This window comes from Lichenostomus cassidix, chromosome 2, assembly GCF_008360975.1.
Source record: "Lichenostomus cassidix isolate B80296 chromosome 2, HeHo_3.0, whole genome shotgun sequence".
In the NCBI taxonomy this organism is placed as follows: domain Eukaryota; kingdom Metazoa; phylum Chordata; class Aves; order Passeriformes; family Meliphagidae; genus Lichenostomus; species Lichenostomus cassidix.
Genome location: NC_139482.1, coordinates 76,232,741 through 76,257,026, shown reverse-complemented (window position 1 = coordinate 76,257,026; position 24,286 = coordinate 76,232,741). Strand labels below are relative to the sequence as shown.

Genomic DNA, 24,286 nt, shown 5'->3' with positions numbered 1-24,286 from the left:
TTACACAAGTAAACACAATTTTATGTTTTTTCACTGATTCAGTTATTTTTACAGATGCTTAATCCTTTTCACTATGAAAGTTACTTTTACCCAGAGCTGATTACAATTGTATGAAAGCCTAGACTTGGGAAATTCATTCAAGTGAAAGGATCTGCAATGTGTTACCAGTCCTTGCCATTTCATGTTGAAGACAAAATAAACAGAGAAAACCTCATCATGGGAAAGATTTCTGAGGAAGAAACAGCCTTAGCTTCTGCAGTCTCCTATTTTATTTTCATCTTCAGTTCAAGTAAATGGAAGTTTAACTCATATGGTGGTTAGATACACAGGGAATTGCTGCATTTCCTGTTTGAACACTTTTAGATGCAATCTATTGATCAAAAATGTATTTCTTGAAAGAACCGTTTGGGAGAGAGAAAAATCTCATTTAATCTACCCTCTTTCCTTAAGACTGCTCCCATGATAGCTATATCTGCTTCTGGGACTGCAAGTGCTTTACCAAATTCCAGGGAGGCTTCTGCTCCTGCCCCTTCCCTAGTGTTACAGATGGAATTGAACCTTTCCTTGCTAACATCATAAGCACGCTATCAAAATACTGTATAACAGAAATACTGAGAATTTCATGAGCCAGCTAAGGAAATAGGAAGAGTTTTAGCAACTTTAGAATACTTTAGTATTGAATCATGACCATAAATATAATAAAAAATATCATGCTTTAATCCTGAAGAGTGTACCAAGAGAAAAACAAAAACAAAAAAAAAAACATGTGAAAAGAAAACAAAATACTTCCTTAGGGACCTAAATTATAGACTGTAGACTGGGCTTCACTCCTCTACAATGGGTGGTGAACACAGATCTGCTTCTCTGTCTTCTACCGTGAGCATTTTCAGGGGTTTTAGCTAAAGCTTAAAAATTGCATAAAGTATGTGCTGGCTGCGAATTTGAAAAGCTTTGGGGGTTTTTTTGACTGAAGGATGGGTTTTGGGATGGGTTTTACATAAGAAGAACATCCACCTTACAGAACTTTGTGGACAATAGCATTTGCAACACTGTCAGGGCACCAGCAGGGCTGGCAGCTTCCTGGGGCCAGGTGCCAGGGGGTCCTTGGGTTGGGATCATCCATCAGGCCAGGGTCAGAGAGACCAGGGGCACTGGAGCAGTCCCAGTCCCAGGCCTTGGTCACCTCCTTGGGGACAGGGACCTGGGGACAGGGACAGACCACCTCAGCCAGGTTGACACATGCTGAATAATCTGACTCTCAGAAGAAAACAAACCAAACAACTGTTACAATCATTCACAAGTCAAGTCATAGAATGTATGAGTAAGAAAAGATAAGTAAAAAAAGTAGAATTAAACAGAATCCTCTCCTGGAAATACAGAATCTCAGGATGTCTGGCTATAGTCTCTTCAAAATTTTAATTTAAAAATATGATGGCATCTCATAAAAGCAGTTACAAAGATGTGTTGTAAATTTGCTGGTTACTGTGTTTGATCAGAGACTATCTTCACTCTTAGAGATCAGGGAAAGCCTGCTTATACTGCTTCTGTTGCTGCTCCTGGGCTTGACAAATTTGGCAAGAGGATGAAAACACACTCTGGAGCAAGTTCAGAAAAGATGGACACCACCTAAGGGAAATGGACCAACCTTATTGCAAGGTTTCGTGCTCCCCATTAGCACAGGCACTGATGGTGTGAAGGCAGCAAAGTTGAATATTGAAGAGAAGACAAATGCTGTCACACAACTGGAAAATATTGACTTTCCTGGATAGATCACAAGTTTCATGGTGTTTTCTGAAAGTAATTTCTTTTTCCCTTGTCTGATAAGAACTGAATTATAATGGCCCCCAAATGTATCTTAGTTGTTATCATGTTATAAAACTGGTGTAAAATTTGTTCATAAATATGTTGGGCTTGTTTGTTCACATAGATGGTGAATAGATATGGAGGTTGAGTTAATTTTATAAAGTTTTCATTCTGTTTTTCTTAGGAGGAATCTCAACTGCAGATGGATTATTTTTGCTGGGTAAGATTTCTTTAGGAGCATTGTCTTTATACATAATCTTTGGCAAATCATTGTCATCAAACTAGTTTTTTGTTCTGTATGGTTTTTACAAGGGAAGATGTTATCAGACACATTTATTCAGATTGTAACTAAAAATGAATGCATTGTTCTAAAAGAGGAATACTCATAGGAAACCAGATGCATGCATATTTATTGATCTAATGCAGATTATTCATGAATTCTGAGAGTAGCTATGTTTTTAAATCACAGGACTTACGAGCATTATAAAAATGAAAATAAAAGTATTAGAAATTATATAAAAGAGAACAGTATCCTCAATGAGTTCTATATTTATAATTTCCTTCTCACATATCTACTACTACTGGTCTTTTCCACTCCAATGTGTATTAAGTATAAAACCTCAAAACATGAAAGGCAAAAATGTGACCTCACTGTATCTTATTATTAATGCTATACCATTATTAACACAATATATCTGTAAAAAACAAACAAACAAACAAACAAAACAAACTCAAAACAAAACAACACGAACCAGAATTGCAAAAAGTTAAGCCTTTCTACAAATATATAACCAGTATATCTCCAACCATAACCAGGCATTTCAGCATTACCAAACTACTAGATAACAGCTCCTGGAACAGAACCTTAATGACACTTTGCCTCATTTTCACTGCCACTGCAAAGTTTCATTTTCACCTTTAACTGCATTTCTAAAATTATTATACTCAACCATAGCAAAACATACAACAGTTTGTGAAAGGGAAAATTAAACTGGAAAAGGGAAATGTGGATCATGAAAGAAAGATAAATATGAATTAGGGCACCTCTGCCAAGTTCAACTTAAAGCTTAGTTCTAGATCTTCATTCCAGTTCCCTAGCCAAAACTTTAAGGATGTGTGTGGGGAGAAGTTGTTTTGACATCCTGGTAATTCTCTCTTCTAGAACTAGAGATGTAAGTAATAACCTCTTGTCTAGAAAAAGGACACCTGTTAGCAGAATTAAAGACAATAAAGTCACCACTTAATTTCACAACAATAAATACTGATCTGTAAAAAATTGTTAACATGTAGACTGGTCCTTTGGGGCAGAGCCTTTAAACAGTCTAGTGCACTAATCTTCTGAGTCATTGTCTTGGTTCTCATCCCAGCTGAGCTAAAAATTACACTAATGTATTATTTGCTTTAGGGTGAAATCATATTCATTCCCTTTCCCTAATGTTAAACACATTTTATCACACATGTAATTTCCATACGTTGTTTGGATTAATTAGCCTTCCTTGTTTAAAAACAGGGAACGTAAATTATTGGTTCATATCTCCCTTATGTAAAGTTCAAAGACACAGAGATAAACACGTGCTTATAAAAGTAGTTCTACTCTGGAAAAACAGATATTTTACAGACACTTGCAATGTAATGATTTCTCCATATCAAGATCTTTAACTTTTCCAATAGATAGAGCATGGTATTTTAGACCTTCAAAATAGATCAAACTCCTTACAGTCAGTCCTCAGTACCTCTGAAAATACGTGAATGTCTAGAAGTATGAAAAGTCAAGCTCAATAAACATTAAGATTAGGAACCTTTTCCAATGTCCAATGGAGAGTAAAAGCAAAACCTTGAAATGGTGAGCAGAAAGCAATTTTCCATCTAAAAGAAAGACTGTAAATGATGTGGCACAGAATCCAGCGTACCTGATCATGTATATCTCACTGCCTTCAGTTCAAAACTTTCAGTCTGGTTACACAAATAAAAACAGTGCTTCACCTGTGTAGTGGTCTTGGCTGGGAGAGATCATTTTCTCCATAGCAGCTCATACGGTTCTGTTTTGGATTTGTGAACCAAACATTGCTGATAACACAGGGATGCTTTTGTCTTGTCAAGCAGTGCTTACACAGCAATAAGGACTTTTCTGCTCTTCACACCACTCCACCAATGAGAAGACTGGGGTGCACAAGAAGCTTGGAGGGGACACAAGTGGAACAGCTGACCCAAGGGGCATCCCACATCACATGAAATCACAATCAGCAATCAAAGTGGGGCGAAGAAGGAGAAAGAAAGTGCACTTGGAGTGATGGTGTTTATTGTCCCAGGCCACTATAATGTGTGATGGACCTCTGCTTTCCTGGGGAGGGCTGAACAGCTGCCAGCCCTTGGGAAGTGGTGAATGAATTCCTTGCTTTCCTTTGCTTGTGTATGTAACTCTTACCTTTCCTGTCAAAAAGTCTTTATCTCAGTTGTATCACTCCTGTTCTCTCCCCCATTCCATTGTGTGGGGAGTGAGTAAGTGGCTGTCTACTGGACTTCGCCCAGAATAAGATATCATTATATTTTAAGTGTACAAATATATCTGTGTATTTACGGAGGAAAGGTTAAAATATATACATATATAAATAAAAGTATGTCTACCAACAAAAGGAATGCAGCTACCATTTTACAGTAGTCCTGGTTAGGAAGCCAAGATGATATTATAATCTGGGAACTTGCCAATTACCAATTAATGGCTATAGAAACACATGGGGTTTTTGTCATAATTTTTTTTAAAAATTTTTTTTATTTTGGAACTTGTGGCTGAAAAGCAGCAGTTTTTCCATGGTAGTTGTTCACACCTCCAGATGGTAAAAGAATAACAAACACAGAAGCAAACAAGAGAGGAACGACCAAGGAATAGTTTCTTCCCTAATTCTGAAATCCATCTCCAAAACACATGGTTCATCTCACAGGAGAAGAAAAACAAGGTTAGAACATCAGGCAATCTGTTTGCCCTAGCTTTTCTGCCTCCTTTGCCTGTCCTTTTTAAATATATGATTGATGCTGGGAGAGAGCATGTTGATAGATATCAAGCAAAGAAAATACAGTGCCAGAATATTGTTCCTGATGAGTGATCAATCCATCTTGTGCCCTGCAAAGCCTGCCCCAGCAGGTAGACTACAAAATTTCCTGCAGCTGGATGCCAAAAACTACACTGGGATAGTGTAAGGAGATATGATAGAAAGGAAGAATGATATACCAGCAAATATCAGTCACCAGAAGAAAAACTGAGCTAGGCTGCACAGAAAATTTTGCCCCTCCTCTTTGCAGAATTTTGGTTAGCAGAGGACCTTCTGCATTGTTTCCATGACAGTGGAAAACAAGGTCTAAGCAACAAGGCTTTTAGTTGTACCAATGCCCTCATAAAGTCTACAACTGTACCAAAATGGAGTCCTTAGAAATCTAAAAGAAACAATAGATTGTTCTGCCTATCTTTCTGATGTCCTATCTTTGAATGACTCTTGGAAAACTGTAAGATTATATCAGTATTTTGAACACAACAGAAAACTGTGAGAATTAAATCCATTGTTAAGAGAAGTTTTTTTTAAGTGTCAAAACTGTAGGTGTAGAAAATCCAATATTTACTTAAAATTGAAAGCAACGGACATTACAATATTTACTCTTAGCTGAGAGCTGGCAGATGACACTGTCAAACAAGTGCTCATGACAATATTTTTAGATGAAGCATATATTTCTGTTCCTTCAGGAATGGAGGAGTGTACTGTACAGTACCTGGTGGAATTCAAATTTTGAGTTTGAATTTCTAGTGATTCTCTTGTCAGTGAAGTGTAGACGTTGGAAAAGGTCTACACTAGCGATGCAATTTCTGTTACAACATTTCAGAAATTCCTTGAGGGAAATCAAACATACAAAAACCTGAATATGAAATACAGTTCTCAGAAATTCAAGATAAAACTTCAGTACCCATGTACAAAATAAAGTTATTTTAATCATACACACTGTTAGCAAGATGTATCACTCATTAAAACAACTAAACTTTCAAACTGATTCTTCACTGTCGCCTCTCCTTGATACTGAGTGGAAACCAATCACATATAATGAAGTTGGAGTTTTTACCAATAGGTATAAATAAGTGTTCTGCAATGCAATCACATGTGAAATTCCAAAGCTTCATCGTAAATATTTCCTTATCTAGCTCAAACAGAATGTCTCATTAGCAAAATTTTATACTTGACAACCCTTTTGGTGAAGAAATTTTTCCTAATATCCAACCTAAACCTTGCCTGGCCACTTTGTGGCCATTTCCCCTTGTCCTGTGATTTGTTACTTGTGAAAAGAGACAGACCTCCACCTTGCTATCTTGCTACCTCCTTTCAGGTAGTTGTGGAGAGTGATAAGGTTTCTTCTGAGCCTCCTTTTCTCCAGACAGAAAAACACAATCTCCCTCAGCTGCTCGTCATAAGACTTATGCTCCAGACCCTTCACCAGCTTCATTGCCCTTTACACACACAGTGTCTGATTACAATTTAAAAGCCCATGTGCAAAAACTGTGATAGATGAGGTGAAGTTTACTTTAAGACCAGTACAGAAACCTGGGAACTGGCTGTGGTGACTTAGTTGTGGATTTTTGGCATTGTCATAAGGTATTCCTTCAGAGCAGAAACCTTTAAATTGTGTAAAATACTGCTATAGACCTGTGAGATTATTTAAATTATATTGGAGCCTCTCAGCAGGAAGCAATGTGGTAGTTAAAAACACTTCATTTTCATATTCACTTAGCAGTCTAATCTGAGCCAACCTGCATTTCAGCAGGAAATCACTAACCCCAGTAAACATTCTCATTTTAAACAGATGTCACTAAGAAAGATATTTCAACTAAAAAAAAAAGTAAGAATTCTTTATAGGAAAAAGAAGGATGCTTATTCAAGAAAGTGGCAGAAATTGATTTCTTAAATGACTTTCTTAACTGATATGATGTTCTATACATGCAGAGACACAGGGTCATGAAATACCTTGTCATTATTTTGATTAGCACAGTAGATTTTTATCTGGGATACCATGGCAGGTTGTTCTACTAAAGCATGCAAAGGATGCTCTTCTTTTTTGAACTGGAAAGTTTATTCAATTTTTCTTTTTATCAATATAAATTATCTTGTTTATAATATGGAGATGAGGTAGGCCTTCATCCATTAAATCAATAATTATTATCTCACCACTAAAAATTTTAGTTTTATTAGATTCCATTACTTAATTATATTTTTAAATATTCATGCTTATTTAGTAGTATTAAACTTGTGAATAACTTGATAAACAATATATTTTTCTTATTTTGCAGAGGAATACGCATGCAACTTTGAAATTATACTCCAATTATTATAATGCTACAAAATCTGCCATTCCCATATGAACTATGGCCAAGGACTAATAAAATGTAAGAATAATTACAGATGTGGACAAAAGTCTCGAACTTCCTGGGTGGTTAATTAGTATTTATTAGGCTCATCTCTATATTTGGAAACATCTATTCAGCCACTGACTATGTTTATTTACCATTTGTATTGTGCTCTCAGTCAGGAACTAAACTAGATAATCAGTGAAGAGGTCATTTCTTGCAGGGATCCTTGAAGCTATTGTTCATCTTTTGTGAAGACAGAAAGCAGAAGGGATTAGCACTCTTCTCACACTTCATGATTAGCCTGGACTAATTTGCAGTGACATTCTTTGATAAATAGAAATACACATTTCTTTACTATTTAATATCTTAAAGTAAAACAAACAATCTTATACCTTACTAAAATCTTTGGCATATTGTTGCTGCAACAGCAGAACATTATAAATACAAATATCTAAGTTTTTTTTCACATTCAGTTCAATGATGAATTTCCTGTCCTGCCAATGTCTACATTCAAAACTCCAGTGAATGATGAGTTTATCTCTTATTTTATAAGAGTTAAAGCACAACTGCTGATTTGAATGGACATATGCCCTATAGATTATTTCACTCTATATATTCAGTTCAGAAAAGAGCACCTGTGAAGAGCTGTGTGTAACTAACATACTTCAGATATGGTTTACCATGTAAGCAGTGGAATTGGACTACAGGTTGCACTTTCATTCCTAAAGCATATGGCAATAGAAAGTGGGCTGCTCCAGATGCTACAAAAAGCACATGGTCTAATCTGAGGTTTCCCTGGAAAAAAAAAGAGCGCCTGGGGCTGGGTTACCAGTCAAATGTTGGCAATTTCTGTTTGATGAGCCACACTTGACATAAGCAAAGAACAAGCGAGGATAGATCCTAAACCAAGTTTATGGATAGGTAGAAAGATCTCATGGTTTGCGAAAGGTGAAATATTGAACTTGCAATTCAAACTCCCAGGAAAACTTTAATGCTTATTTGGGTATTTCAAAAGATGCTCAAAATTTGAAGACAGGTAGAGGCAGGGGGATGCATACATGAAAAGGTGGGAGTAGGAAAAGGGAGAACCATAATAAAATGCTAAGTATTTGAATACATTATTTGCTCTACTTTTCACTAATAAGTCAATTTTTTGCTTTATTTTCTTTTTACAGAGAAGTTAATGATACTCTGAAAATATAAGCACTTCATGTTTTCTGGGGTTCCCTGAATATTTTGATTTAAGAAAACATATAATCCTATACATATAATCTTTGCAAATATACCTGAGATCTAGAGATTGACTTCTTCCCTTTCTTTTGCCAGCGTTATTAGTACATCCTTATTTATAAAATTTCAGCAGAATGTTTTGCTGCAGTTGCAGGGGGAAACAAACAGGAATCAGCAGAGGCTATTGCAGGTAATTATTAATTACATAACTAATTACTATTACACCCCACAGATAATTACCAAAAGTAATTAATAAAAACAAATACAGAGCACTTCCTAGAAAGCCATTCAAAATCAAAGCATTTTGAAAGTCTTACAACTTTAGGTTATGCATAGAAAATAGTTCTGACATTCACAGCCAAAATTACATAGTAGCAGCAAATTTCTATGCAGAGAATTCTCAGTTTTTCCCTAGGGGAAAACAAAACAAAGCAAAATATGAGTCCTACAGCCAATCAACTGATAAACTAGATTGTTGGTAGCCTGATGGAGATGAGGTTGCTGCACCTCCCTATTTTTAATCCATGATTTAGAAGCAAAGTGAGGTCAAGCGGTGTTCCCACAAGGCACAAACACAGATGCAACACGCAACGGGTGACACACAAATAGAACCACTCAGCCCGCAAACAGCACGAACAGCCTCATGCTTCTCCAGCTGACCAGGAGGAAGGATGAGTTAGAATTGGAAATATACTCACATACTCAACATGGATTGCTCCTGTAACTTGCCATACATGGTCTATCCAGTAGCCAACACCTGGACTTTGCACTTGGTGACATCTGGACATACAGCTCAGAGGCCTACAGCTCCCCTCCAGCTCTGGATACAGACCCCCTTTTAATCCTTATCATAGTCACACATCCCACTCAACTCAGCACACTTATCGATCCCCCACAGCCTTAGACATGGAGCACTGTTGCAGTGGCTTTAGCTCAGCTGAGCGTCCCTAGCAGTGGCATTGCCCCACGGGACGAGTCATGGGAATAAAGCAACCCTAAAGGGGGTGCTCCAAGAAAGCCTTGAAGTAAAGCTATTGGCCCACCTCATCTCCCCTCCCATATTAATTCTGGAAAGTTCTCCTTTTTCTGCCTTTGCCGTGTTCTCTGATTGGAAAATTTAAAGTTCTGTACCCTCCCTCCTTGTTCCCCCATAAGATGAAATTATTGTCAATCCAGAGTTTTATGTACCCCGTTGGTTCTCGATTTCTCCCCTCTCTTTTTCTCCTGCTTTATAAGCCGCAACACAACACAGAAACCCCGCTTTTAGCTCGCCGATCCAGCCCTATTCCTTCCCTCCTCCATCTCCCCTTACCTTTTAATAAATCCCCTGGGCCGCCGGGCTGACTGCCTGCATCTCCTGTGTCTGCTTTCGATCCCTGATTTGCACTGCTCCTCCGGGAGCTCTGCCGAGCTCCGGGTCGCCCCGCTTCCCCCCGAGAGCGGCTGCCTCGCCGGGCTTCGCTTATGCAGCCTACCTGATCCCGAACTGAGTCTGGGGGTCCGGGACCCCTTTAGAGCACATCCAGTAAGAGTTCTTGGACCCCTTGTACTCTCAGTGCCCAGTGCCACCTAGCTGGGTCCTGGCTCCCTGGTCTCCCCTGGACTCATGAACAGAGACACAGCTACAAATGGGGCTCTCATTCAACCCACATACCATGCAGTTGTTCCATGGGTCTGGACCTCTTGGCTCCTCCAACAGGTGACTCCTGGGCCTTCTGGTCTGGACTTTTGGCCAAATGGATATCCATCACCCAAGCCACTCATCCAGCTTGCTAGCTACTCCAGCCTGAGACCTTGTAGTAATTCCATACTGGCATAGACACCCATGTAATGCACACTCAGTCTGCATTTTCCAGTTTGCTGGCCCCAGACTCAAAGACCCCTTTGACTTATGGTCTTGCTCCAGCTGCTAGCACTTTGATCTCCATGCACACATGCATACAAGGGAGAGACCTTTTACTCAGGAAATGGAGTTAGAAATGGAGCATAATAAAACATAGGATAGACTGCTGATCCAGGACAAGGCATGGCCATACAATGGTGCTGAGCAAAGCCTGTTTGCACATGGCTGGCCACTTTTATCCTCTTACTCCTCAATTTAACCTTGCTTTTCCCTTCCCCCTTTGTCTCAATCTTCCCTCTCCCTGCCTATGGTCCTCCTTCTAAACATCCAAAGGTCTGGAGGATCCTGTGAAATTCTTACCTGCCTCTCATAATGTGTCCCACAGCCCTGTAGGCAGCAGATTTCTCAACCTGAAGGGTGATCAGGGTACTATTTCCTTTTGATTCCTTGTGATGCGTCTCAGCCCTGGCCCACAGAGCTGAGGCTGTCCTGGGTCAACCCTGGGAGGAGCTCAAATTTGAGCATAACTAGGTCAGGCAATTTTACACACTCTGCACTGCACCTCTGCCCCACTTTGAGTGTGTGGTGAAGAACATTTTATCAGATAAGCTGACATAGCTATTCTTCTGCCAAGAGCACACTTTTTTCCTACTTCAGAGTTTGTAATTTGGTGCTGGCTCCTTATTATACTTTAAATGTATGAATTCTAGAACCTTATTCTATAATCTTATTTAAACTATTCTGCCCTAAGCTTGTAAAAATCCATAACTTTAAAGTCTTCAGATATTAAGTCATTTAAAACCAAGCACAGGCAGTACTAAGCTAGAAGTAGCAGACTTCTTAAGATGTGTATTCACACTAGAGCCATAAACACCTTGATATCTGCTTCTGATAGCTCCAAGAAGCTTTACTGATCATGATACAAGATCTTTAGGCTTCACAAACAACATTCAGTCATGAATGTTGGGACCTTTCTCTTTTCCTTTTCCCCTCTTTTGGACCTCCTTTGTTGTACAGGAAGCTTGTGCATGCCAGTGTAAATTCAGAAGACTTCCAGATAAAGTATAGTTAAGCTGGAATTGAACAGTTGAGCTATTAGGAAAAGTAGGTCACAGAAATACTTGCAAAATCAGATGAGTGATGTTTTAGAAAATGAGTCTTAAACCCCAGAAATTCAAAGTGAAATTTCATAGTGAAAAACTCTATTATTCAAGACTTTCCCATCTTTTCCAATATTCCGCTCCTTCCCATTTTATCATGCCAAAAATACAGTAACTGCTATTCTACAATTATAAAAAGGTAGCTTATAAAAGCAAAAAGCTTTCTCGTGTTTTTCACTGTTGCACTCTTTAGCTCATTTTCCTATTTTCATAGACTAAGGTATCAGAATAATTTTCATATGCTAGACAAATATCAAAAAGAGTTTAAGTTCATAAAGTGTTATTAAATCCCTGTGAAAGCCTAAGGCCTGAGGAGAGAAAATACACTACCATCTGTTGTTTCATTACAACACAGAGTAATATAACAATGCTATTTTTTGTGTGATACAGACTTGATACAGACAATATCCATTATGATTCTTCACTGACTGAATAACAGCCCCTGACTAGAAGTTCTACATCATTAAAAAATAAAAAATGCAAGCCATTTCCTCAGAGTGCCTAAACAGATGTTGAAATATGAACCAGCATTGTATTTCTAAGTATCAGAAGAGCAGGGAGGATGTGAGGACTGCACCACTGATTTTCCATTCTAGGCTTTTCTAATGAGCTCACGAATTTATGGAACATTTTAGGTTGAGAGAGACCTTCCTCTGAGGGTCACGGAGTTCAATCTCCTAATCAAAGCAGCACTAACCTCAAAGCTCTCTGAGACAGTACAGATACACTGGTCTTGTAATGAAGCAAGGGTACACCTCCATGTACCACAGAGATCAATTTACACAAGCCCAAGTAATTTAAATGCAAAAAAATTAAGATGAAAGCTATTTACACTATACTTTTTTCACTTCAGAACATTTTAAAAGTCATTATTCCCTACTGTTAATTAGGGAAAAATACACAAAGTGTTTCATTTTCCCCCCTCAGTATTAACACTTTGATATAGAGAGGGAAAAACAGTTAAAAAATCATATAAAATACACTTTCTTAAATTGTATTTACTCATTATTGAGGACTTCAAATACACACTAAAAATGTATAATCATATTATTATCATAATCATAATAATGCTCTTCAGAAAATCCAAAAATTGTAACAACTCCCATCCCCAAAAGAGATTTCTTCTCTCTTTAAATAAACCAGTTTGGATACATTATACGTAACTTCGTAGAAAAAATGGAAAAGGTGACAAATACAATTTAAGCATAAAGATTTCAGTTCATTCTACTTCTCAAATCATAGAATAATTTTTCAGTTAAATGGCAATACTGCAGTTTTATAAAATCAAGAATGTAACAATATATTGTGGTATATGTGTTGAAACACACATTCAATAATCCTCCCAAGCCTATCCTTCAGGCAAAACAAAGCATTTAAAATCATAATGTGCTAGGCATACTTGAGTCACTTCCTAAAAAGAGGCTTGAAAAGATGAAAGGGTGCTATTGCAGTTTGGGTGAATGGCTCACATCATGACATGATGCAGAATTAATTCTGTACACAGCAGGCTCATTTCAGTACTCAGCCAAACATAGCAACTCCTAAATTTCATAGTGCTAAAGCAAGAAGCAGTCTACAAAAGGAATAAGAAAAAGAAGTCCACACACCTGCATTGTGTACATTGCATTTCACCTACCAGACTTAATTAACTGAAACATATTAGCCAAATCATATCAATAGAAATATGAAATACACACCTGTTTTGGGGTCAACAGAGAAATATGGCTGTCCCTGAAGAATACTGTACACTACTCTGGCACTGTTTCCATATGTGGGGTCATCTGCATCTGTGGCTGTCACCTGTAGAACAGATGTACCTGTATATACAAGAAGATAAAAATTAATTTGCAATAAATACAATTTTCTGATAAATATTTTCAAACACATTTTAAAACCTCTACAGTCCTCACATTCTAATATTGAGAGATTAATAACATTTTCTATAACTATTATTATCCTATCATATTTTTAAGGAAAACTAGGTATACTGATTTGAAAAATACTTTTTTGTCCTTATATATGTATCTTTGTGTAAATTAATTACATACATACGAACTTAAATAGTTACTATTTAAGAAAGAGTAACTACACAGGATGCATATTTACATATGTTCCTACACACAGATCCCAAACTCAGATATTGACTTCTGAATAACTCAGATTTATGGACTTCAGGATTATATTCATCCATAATATAAATTAATGTTGTAGTATCTAAAATAATTTGTATAAATGCCCCCATATCAATAAAAGTTGATGAGGGAATAAAAAAATCTAGCTATTGGAAGGCAGCAAAGAACTCAAAAGGAAATAACTACTAGAACCTTGTTGGAGATGCAAATTAGAAAGATAAGTTCAAAAGACAATTATTTTGTGCTAGTAATTAAAACCATTAGAAGAATAAAATCACAGTTTTTAGCATATCACTAGGTGGGATAAGTCATGAGCAGACCTTTTGAGAAAATAAAGTGCATAACTATTGCACAGATAGAATGGAGACAGTGCTTTTTCCATTTTACTGTATTTTTCAAGACATTTAATGACGAATCTTCTTTGCTAACACTGCCAAACACTTCCCATAAGAAATCAGTAAATATGAGATTGCAAGTTAATAAAGGCTCAGACTTCATTCCACTTGTTTATCCTTATGCAGACACAGCTTTCTACAGGCTTTTGGTCCAGCATTAAAATACCAGAATAATGACAGAACATGCTGCTCTCATGTAACTCTACATCTGAAAGCAGATTCTCTTCTAAATTAACTACTGAGGTATCACCTCCACACTGAGGTGTTCAATTTCACATTTTAGTGGAGAGGAGAAGTATGTTTTTGAATTGAAGCCCTTGATCTGCTTCACTTGTACTTTGATTTGCCTCAGAACATTTTCAGGGCATGCTAACTAGATTTCTTCAGAAGAAACTAAACCAGGAGATGTGATTTAGCAGCACATCTGATATATTCTGACTCCTAATAGGCACGTAGTGTCAGAGACCAGACAAGAGCTAATCTGAAATAAGATTTCCCAAATACATATGTCATGGACATTGGTTCTTCAGTTCCAGTTATTCAGCCTCTTAGATCAATTTTCATTGCAGAGACATATTTGTTAATGTGCACACCCTCAGTCTACACTTGAGCTGGAAGTATCTAAAGTCATGGAGTCTCACTTCAGGTCCAGTAAACTAAGCATGCAAACCTTCACAGATTTGGTTTCTTCACTGTTTCAGAAACTCTTCATTCACTTGTGTTATGTTAACTTGGACAGCAAGAGTTGCTGTTTGTATCTCTGCTGGAGACTTCATAAAATATACAGCAAATGTGTCTGCATACTTAAATACAGTGTCTTCTGGTCTCTGAAAGGCCCAAATGCATACAGTCTCATAGATAAATATATTTAAAAAGCAAATATAAGGATACCTTGATGAATTTGAACAAAGTGAATACAAGGATACCTGGATGACTTTCAAGTTGAAGATTGTAATAAAATCAAGCTGGAGTTAGTTGTATGTTCATAATTACTCAGACATTAATGGTAAAAGTAACTAAACTACTGTATTTGTGTTCATGTGGAAAGGTAACCAAATATGAATTAAAGTTTGTGTCCTTTTTCTTAAACTTTTCTTAAAATATTCAGCCTCATTTATTTGCTATCTAACATAGAAAAAGAGGTGACTTCAAAGAACAAACAATCCCATTCTATGATACTGAAATGCTGTAACGATATATTTCTGTAGTCCAGTTTGCAAACAATTTCTAGCTTGAGAGGAACTTGAATGTTTCAATCTTGTGGAATCATTGAAGATTAATAGGTTACAGATCCACAATGATTTTATTTTATTTTTTAGTTACATAAAATCATATCCATTCAATAGGTATAGCCAGTCACCTACCAGAGTTTACTATCCAGAATGCTGGGCAAGTTCTATACCATTTTATGTATAGATTTTCCTTTTTCCAGGAAAACAGTCACCAACAGGGTGAGTTTCCATTAGCAGTTTTCACCAGAATTCTAGAAAATCAAGGTATGTCTTGAAATGGATGAACAGATTTTGGCTATTTCAGGAAAAAATACCAGAAATACTGAAATTCCATTGTTCTCTCCTTTGGAAACTTTCTTCTCTCTCTCCTTATTTTAAAAGAATCTCTGTGCTTGTATAACTCATTGATGTGAGAGAAAAGAAACAGAAGCAGTGAAAGGCAATATCTCACCTAAGCACCTGACAGGTCATTTTAGCATGAATGGAATGTGTTTGTACCTTAAAACTTGCCACAATGATTTTCTAATACAACTGTATCTCTGTCCCAAGAAACACCTGACAATAGCAATTTACTATTGAATAGTGGCAAAATGTTTTCTTTCTCCCTAAAAGAACCCTTAGAATCACAAACATTAACTCAACTTCCCACTCTACTTCTCAAGCCCTCGTTCCTGAATGAGAGCACTTCAGAAGCTTAACTTCTTCACTCTCCCACACAAGCACACTCAGCATTTTGTAAGATATGCCCATGCCAGCCTTTTGCCCAACACTTGCCTGACTTGCTGAGCACCAAGGAAAGGCAATTTGTGAAAGCTGTAGTTTAGAATGTCTTGCAAGAAGAAAAGTAAAGAGGGTACCTTTACCTTCCAACTACACCTTTCAAAGTTAGCATCATTCAGGCTCATCTGTATGACAGGCAAATCACAATTTTGGATACGTTTGTATCTTTTAGATGCAGAACCATTTTTTTAAAACGTAATGAAGGATTACATCATTAAGTGTAATGAAGGATTTAGATGAAGAATTATACAGTATAGCTCTCCTTTTATTTTAAGTGTTAACAAGTAAAAAAAAAAAAAAAAAACCAAATACAAAAGATAAGGGTAGGTCTAATTTCTCTAGGCACCACAGGAAAGATATGAGCATACCTTCCATATTCTTCTTCACTAACTTATTGCGAAAGTTCCTGTTAATAAAAAGTCAAATTTTTGCTATGAAATAATTTTGTCACTGCAGTTAGGCAATAAAAATGATTTCTTTTTTCCCAGTTGGAATCTCTGCTTATGCAGAGTACAGCTACCATTCCACATGATTTCCCACTACATTACAGAGATTACATTTTGGGAATTCTCTTTTCTTAGTTAATGCTTTATAAAGAGCTGTAAAACATGTTCATGTGCTCTGAACACCACACTGCAAGCTTTCTCTTTCTTCTGTTACAAAAAATACAGATCATTTAATTTAGGAACCAAATTTTATCTTTATTTCAAAATATCTCCACTTGTTTTTTTGTTTTTCTCTCTTTTTTTTTTTTGGTACCTCAATTTGTCTCTCTGAAGACAAATTTTTAATGTTTAATAAGGCAGTTCAATGAAATATGTCTGTTGAGAACACGAATTTGTATGCATGACTTTCCATAGTCTGCTGTATGATTAAATCTCAAATGGATCAATATAGAACAAAAAAATTAAAAGAAGTGATAAAAAGGTGAAGTTTAATGAACACAGGGATTTTCTGCATAACTAAAGTAATTCTTAGTACTGTCTTAAACCACTAAGAAGTCAACAAAATGTGATTTGGTTTCACAACACAAGAAGTCAAATAGGCACTTCTAATAAAAATAATCCTCATGAGCAACATTAATATTGTCTTCCAAATATCTGAAATTATGACTACCTCACATTGGAATACTCTCAAAAGAAGTTCAGATAAGTCTGCTGTGCTTATTAATTTCTTATGTAGAATTTATTTGGAATACTCTTCTTATCACTGAATCACAGAACGGTTAGAGTTGGAAGTCTCACCTCTAAATGACCTCAGCATTAAAAAATTAACATGGAGTGTTTCCCTCATTTTGCAGCTGAGAATTAGCACATATGAAATTTTTTTACTGATTGAAAAACATTCTTATTTCCTTTTAATTTACATAAAGATGACTTTCATAAACCTTACAACAGACCACAGAGCTCTCAATGTAACTGAGTTTTTCATGCTGCAGAAGAAAAAATTTCAAGTATAAATCTTAGTCCTTGAGCCAACTTTTAGGGAAAAGTTTCACTGAAGGCAAGGAATAGGTGTTTTCTTTCATCTCTGTCAGAATAGTACATAAAGCATATATAGTATGTTCACCTCGTGTCACAGTTAAAACTGTAATCTAATATTTGGCCAAAAATTTAACAAAGCTTTCCTGTGCTTACTTCTCAGTGACCTAAAAAAAGAGAAAAGCCATAAAAATCCTACAACTTTTACAACTAGATTAAGAAAAGTTAAAATTATGGGGAAAATACCAGCTAGCATCTTGAGGAGGCAAAGAAGAACCAGCTGCTGAAACTAAACAACATAATGGAGATCAAAAATAACACCACTTAGCATGAGAACTTTTGCAAAGAGACAGGCACTTTGAAAGACCTTTAAAAGATCATGTAAAAACCAAAAGAAATATTCATAGTGAGGCATCCTTAGAAATTCATAGAATATAATCAAGAAGTTCAGTCATGTATAGACTCCACAGCTAAATGTAAAAAACTGTGATAATTATAGAACTAATAAAAGTGACAGTATCTCCATCATTTGACACAAAGAATGTGTCCTGTGGAAGCAATAACAGAATTAGTCTTCCTGAAATTGCAAAGAAATGCTTTCAGAATGCGACAAATACAAACAAATCAATAAGAGAAAAAAGAAAATAGAGATAATAAATTTGTAATGAAAATTTAATGTATACCTACAACAGATTGCCTGTATGATAAGATATGAAAATTCAGGTTTATTCACACAACACAAAAGCTTTGTGGAATAGATATTTTAATGTTTTGCCTCAAATACAACCTGCAAAGTATTTAATTTATAAAACATATCCATTAATTCTCTACTTTACCAGTAAAACTTCATTGGCTTACCATAACCCACTCTATTTTATGACACAAAATACCATCCCAGACTATTTAAAATAATTCTTTGTAAAACAGTAACTTGTATAATGTAGTTATACAGTAATAACCGAATTCTGATTACTGCAAAATTATGACTAGCATTTATGTGAGAATGCTCCATTTCGAGAAGATAAAAAAAAACTTTCACAAACAGAATACAAATAAAGAATAATTATATTCTTTCTATTTTCAATTTAAGATAATATTGATCTCTTTTCCACTGTCTTTCCTCCTATGCAGAAAATAAAATACTTCTAAAGGTGAAGGAAATAAACCATTAAAATAGTTTCCATTAAAGACAAAGGAAACCAAAGAAAGAGAAGGATGGAGTGAAGTGTTTTTGGAAACTGTTGGTAACGGAAATGAATTACTCATTGAGACACTCTGTGGTATAATGGGAGATAACTGAGATAAAAGCTTAGGTGATTCTGAAATGAACTGCAACTCTTAACAGTAAAGCTTTGTGCCACAGTGAATTATCAAAGACAGTCAAAGAGGTTTCATATAGACGCACAATATTCTTACCGGAAACTCTATGCATTCACTGTAGTTATTCACATAAACATGTATGGCTTATATAGTCCAGGAGTTATGATGTTACTCCCAGAAATACTGCCCTTTTGTCCTTGTAGAAATTTCTGTTGGCAATTCCTCATTAAAGCAAAGTTATAAACTAATTTCAACACTAGAGAAGTATTAAATAAAGAAAACTGATTGCATAATGCAGCACCTCAAAGAATAAGAATACCTGAACTATGTAACTGGGGAAACAAAACACTGTTACTTTTTTGAACTGCACTTTATAAGAAAGTTGATAAATAAACATATGTCTAAATAATCTAGGAAACTACCATTCCTTTCTGTTTAATTATGTGAATTGTATAGACTGCTCATGTAGACATAAGAGAATGGCATAAAGTGTGCAGTTGAATGAGGATATATGAATACATCTTGTTTCTAGAATGGGAAGTACAATTTGCCAAAGAATGTATATTAAAGCATTCAAGAATAAGAGTGGCTCTCTTATTACAGCCAGCATGTGTGTGTGTACTGTTTTCTTAATATGAATGTCACAAGTAACATACAGGTTGTATTTCGCGTCTTCTTCTCATCTCTTCCTAACTCTAATTTAACATACGCTTCATGGTGCGACAATGTGTTAGAACTTTAACAGTACGTGGCATTTGAACTTGTTAAAAGATTGTTGAATAGAACAGTTTGTTTTCCTTACCCATTTCAGACATCTCTGGCACAGTAACAATGTATGGTCCATCTGTAAATTTTGGTGCATTATCGTTGATATCTTGCACTTTGATAATAAATTCAGATTCGGGCTCGAGGGGCTTGTTTGTCCGTCTATCAATAGCTTGGGCATGAAGTACATAGTGTGTCTTCTGCTCTCGATCTAAACTTTTGGTTGAATGGATGTCTCCAGTTGTGTCATCAATAATAAATATAGTCCCCGCCCCTTCTCCAGTGAGAATGTATTTGACTGATCCATCACCTTTGTCGGAATTGGAATGCAGCTGTAGAGTAAAAACAGATAATATAAAATTAATTATCAAATTCCATTAAAGGTTACTGCACATAAGATATAAAAATGATAAGATTCATGTTAGCACTCTTCTACTTCATTTTCACCCTTTCCAACTCTTGCCATAATTCCTCATATGCTTTTTATGGTAACCCAGCCATTTTGTTCAGGGTCATTTCCACCCAGAATAGTTCATTTCTTAAGCTGGGATTTCTTGGATTCTATGTCCATTCTAGAAAACTTCTCTAACTCAAGAATATTCTAGTAACTGGAATGGGTTTTGATTTGTTTTTGGTCCTTCTAGCAGTTCATTTATTGCACTCATTGATAGAAAACCTGTCCTCAGCACCAAACTGGATGCAGTCCCACTGAGGATTGTCCACTTCAATGGTGGCACTTCAATCCCGACACTTACATTTTCTTCTGTGTTCCTAAGGGCAACACCCTTTATTGTGAAATGACACTGCATAGTTTGCCAGTGGCAGATGTCTGTCCAGGATTACTTTATCCCACAACAAAATGCAGTCATTTTCTTTGGATTTTGTTTGTTTATTTTTAATTAGAAGGTAATCTAATTTGCTTGTATTTATTTATAGCTAAATGATGAAGTTTGACAGAGACTTTCAGCATTTTCATTGTTCATAACAGTTTGTGCTATGAAATATACATTAACTGTATTATACCCTTCCTTGAGTGCAATAAAGCTTTCATTTATTGGGGATGGAGGGTGACAAGGAAAAGCCAGTAAGTAGATTGGTGTGTTAAAAGATAATGTGAAATGGTTTCCCACTGCCTCAATGTTCCTAACCTGACTTTGAAGAATTGCCTACTTAGATTAAAAATGAACATGTGTTCTTTAATAAAGAAGGGTAACTTTTACATAAACTGGGAAGTTTGGCGGTTTGTTTTTTTGTGGGTTTTTTCTGAAACAACTTTGAGAAGAGAATGTAGTTTTTGAGGAGCACAATTAGAATAAAGTGATAACGCAAAAATGAATACCCTTAGATACTGTTACACTGTGAAATCGGAAGGGAAACTTTCTGATTTTAAGAAGACACTGATTTTTATCCTTATCCAACTGCCCCAAATATTTCTCAGTATCTGCAGTGTGTCATTATTAAGTTTTGATACAGAATCTGAGCAAAGCAGAAAGAAAATGACAGACATTATTTTTAATTAATAGAATGTAAGGTGTTAGTTTCCAGTTTTCATTTTCAGTTCAAAAACTATAAATGGTTGGATAGAGACAAAATAAGATTTGTAGGGTAGAAAACACATCTTTTTTTTTTTTTTTTTACACTTGAAAAACAAGATACATGGGTGATGCTGTTTCTTCACATCTAAATATATCATTTTTTTTTGGGTCTTTGTCTTGCCTTTAAAATTATCTTCCATGTTATTTGTAAGAGGAGTAAGAATATGGTGCTTGTATACATTTTTCATCTTGTCTACTAAATACATGTAATTAAGGTGTTGCACGTAATTTATATCTTGCACTGTAGGGGGGCTTGAAAAGAGGAAATCTAATAAATTCAAGTTTTTCAACACATACATTTCAGCATAACTCCAGTCAGCGCACTATATACTTATCTGAGTCGCATGAAGATCTGACTGAATAACCAAAACAAAACTGGGTTGCCACTGTGGACTCTTTTTTTTTTCTTCCTTAATGGAAGAAAGAAGCAGAAAGAAAAATGGTCTGTTTGTTTGGCTTTGCCTTCATAGGAGAGCAGAGCAGTCTTACACATTTCATTTGCAGCAGACATTTGAGAAAAATATAAAATCCCACGAATCCAAACTTCCTATGAAGTTAAAATGTTCTTCGAAGTGAATTATTCCAAAAAAAAAAAAAAAAAGAATAGTGGGTATTCTGGTACTCTAGCATAGGTTTACTGATACTCTAATTTTTCAAAAACAATTAGAATTGTAGCCTCATTTTGTGATAAAATGAGCCCTTAATGCCAGTGTTTGCAAATGCTAACAGCAAAATGACAAATTTGATGATTTTATGATGCTGTAAGGAGCTCAAAACTACTTCAAACTGGAAAAGATCAGAAAGCTTTCCATCCTACTTCTCTCCAATTTCCTCTACAGGTGTATATGTAAAAGCATATTCATGTATACCAAATATAGCAAAATGTATTATATACACATACACATACCAGATCCCAGCAAAAATCACTGCATTGGCAACTGGAATTATGAATGTATGAATCAATTAAAAAGTTGATTAAATTGCTAGGTAAGAAATACACAGAATAAGGAACGGCTGTACCATGTGAGAAGTAAGATTCTCCAAAACTACAATATCAACATAGATATACTTCAGAAAGGCACATTCACAAATTCACTGCGATGCAAAGAAATGCATGGAACATTTGGAAAATTAATAACATTAGACAGTTTTTTATTGTGAAGAAACAACTATTTGTAGTTCTCATCAGTGAAGAAAATTCAGCTGTGTTTTGAGTCAGAGGGCTTTTACGTCCAAGAGTAAGGAAAGTTAAGAAACGCAAAAGATATTCAGCTGATTCCATGTTCAACAAATGATATGTTATTCCTGCTGAACATTGTGTTACCCAACAAGCTCCAACTGAAAAATATATGCAGGAATACAGTCAGAAAAAAAAAAATCTGCATATTAATAATCACTGAAAGCCTTACATTTACAATTGGGTCTTCTAAAATGCAGTTGTAAGGCAACAACTGAAAACATGTAAAAGCTAAAACAAGTTCCTGCTTCCTTACTTCCTCATATTTCTTATATTGTTTGAAATATAACACTTTGATTTATGTTTTTTAACTTCTAATGCTGAATTTTAAATTCACACAGGAGGATTTTGCATAGCAAAGTGGCATTTTCTTTGTCAGTTGTTTATACTTCAGTTTTTCTGCAAAGTAAAGATTAAAGAACTGTTTGTCTTCTTTAATTCTTCTATCTCAGTACAAATTGGTCCAAGTAGAAAAATATCAAGACTTCTCTCAAATGCTTATGTGCAATATGTGTTCTGCTGAAGGGAGCCCCTGGGAATCCCTACTTAAGACAATGTTTACTAGATTAACAAGAGATTTATGTCCCTGAGCATGCTGCACTTCTCTCCTTTCCCTCTGTACTATGAAATCATCTCCCCAACAAATAGTTTGCTCCACAAAAGCATTTCCAATTAGAATAAATGCTATTCACCTCTTAGGTTACAAATATGTGGTTTGGGAGAGTGGATTTCTCCAGCTATGTCTATAATAGCTTATAAAATACATCAAGGGAGTAAAATCTAGCCAGGCAACTTTCTCTTTGCTAGGGATTGCTGTAAGTATTTGTCTTTCAGGTTCATTTGACACAGAGGAGAATGTCACGAAGCAATGCAGACGCAAGACAACCCATGTTTTGTTCCCTGTTGCGGTTTAAAGGATGTTGCAGCAGACTTTACCCTAGAGCTTCTCTACCCAGCCCGGTTCAGCGCCTCAGTGCTCTAAACCCTCTGTCCCAGGGCAGACACTGCGCTCTCACCGGCCGGGGAGCCATAAGGCTAGCTCTGGTTCGTCTGCTTCCACAACCGGCGATGATAAAGGAGGCGAGGAGGGTCTATGCGTTGTGTCCATGGAAGATGTTTATTCGCATGGTGCAGCAGAGGCCAACGACCTACCCGAGGCAGAGATGCCTCGAGGGCGAAGGCCTCACATGCTCAGCACACATGGAGCATAGACACACGTGGAGCATAGACAGCAAGATGGCGGAGGGTAAGGGGTTTTATAGGGAAACAGAGAGGGGCAGGGACAGCACACAGGCCCAGTGACCTCTGGGTACAGGGGAGGTACAGGGGCGGAGTTAGGAGTACAGGAACCAATAGGGGAAACCCGAGGGAGTGGCCAGGGCCACGTGGGGTTAGGGTACAGGAACCAATAGGGAAAACTGGGGGCGTGGCTAGGACTATGTGGAGTAGGGAAGGCAGGACAATAGGTGACAAGTACAGTCGTTAAGAAAGGGGTGTGGGGAACTTGCAGCTATTATCACAATAGTTCCCCAGTTCAGACCTAACTCGCGTGACCTGTAGAAGTCATCTCAAACTAGAGCCCTAGAAAGGGTGTGGCCATTTAATTTCAATGAGGTTCCATTACCTCTGACAATGATAACTGCAAGAACATGTATATATGAGAGGATGAGACAGTCACACTGTAGTACTGTGAATCAGTATCTTAGATAAACACAAAATATGGTGTTACATTTTCATTTGCTCTGCCAGTGACAGAAAGATACAACATTGCATCTGTTAATTTAAAAAGAAATACAAATGCACTGCAAACTGAAACATGATTACTCATAATGTTGAGATGAGTAATGAGCATTGAAAAGAGATGCAAGGGAAATATGCCAAACATTAGAACACAGCTCTCTGATATCTGTGTGAGGTTCTAACTATGAAT

General features: G+C 36.5%; 1 protein-coding gene across 4 annotated transcripts in view; it reads right to left on the bottom strand.

The window, feature by feature from the left end:
- CDH18 (cadherin 18) overlaps positions 1-24,286 on the bottom strand; it is a 501,292-nt gene that overhangs the window by 105,892 nt on the left and 371,114 nt on the right. For all 4 annotated transcript variants that reach the window (XM_085052105.1, XM_085052108.1, XM_085052106.1 and 1 more), the window contains 2 exons: positions 19,562-19,856; positions 13,117-13,236 (listed from right to left, as the gene is read on the bottom strand). In XM_085052105.1, the coding sequence (XP_084908231.1) occupies positions 13,117-13,236; positions 19,562-19,856 (415 nt within the window). The remainder of the gene's footprint in view (positions 1-13,116; positions 13,237-19,561; positions 19,857-24,286) is intronic.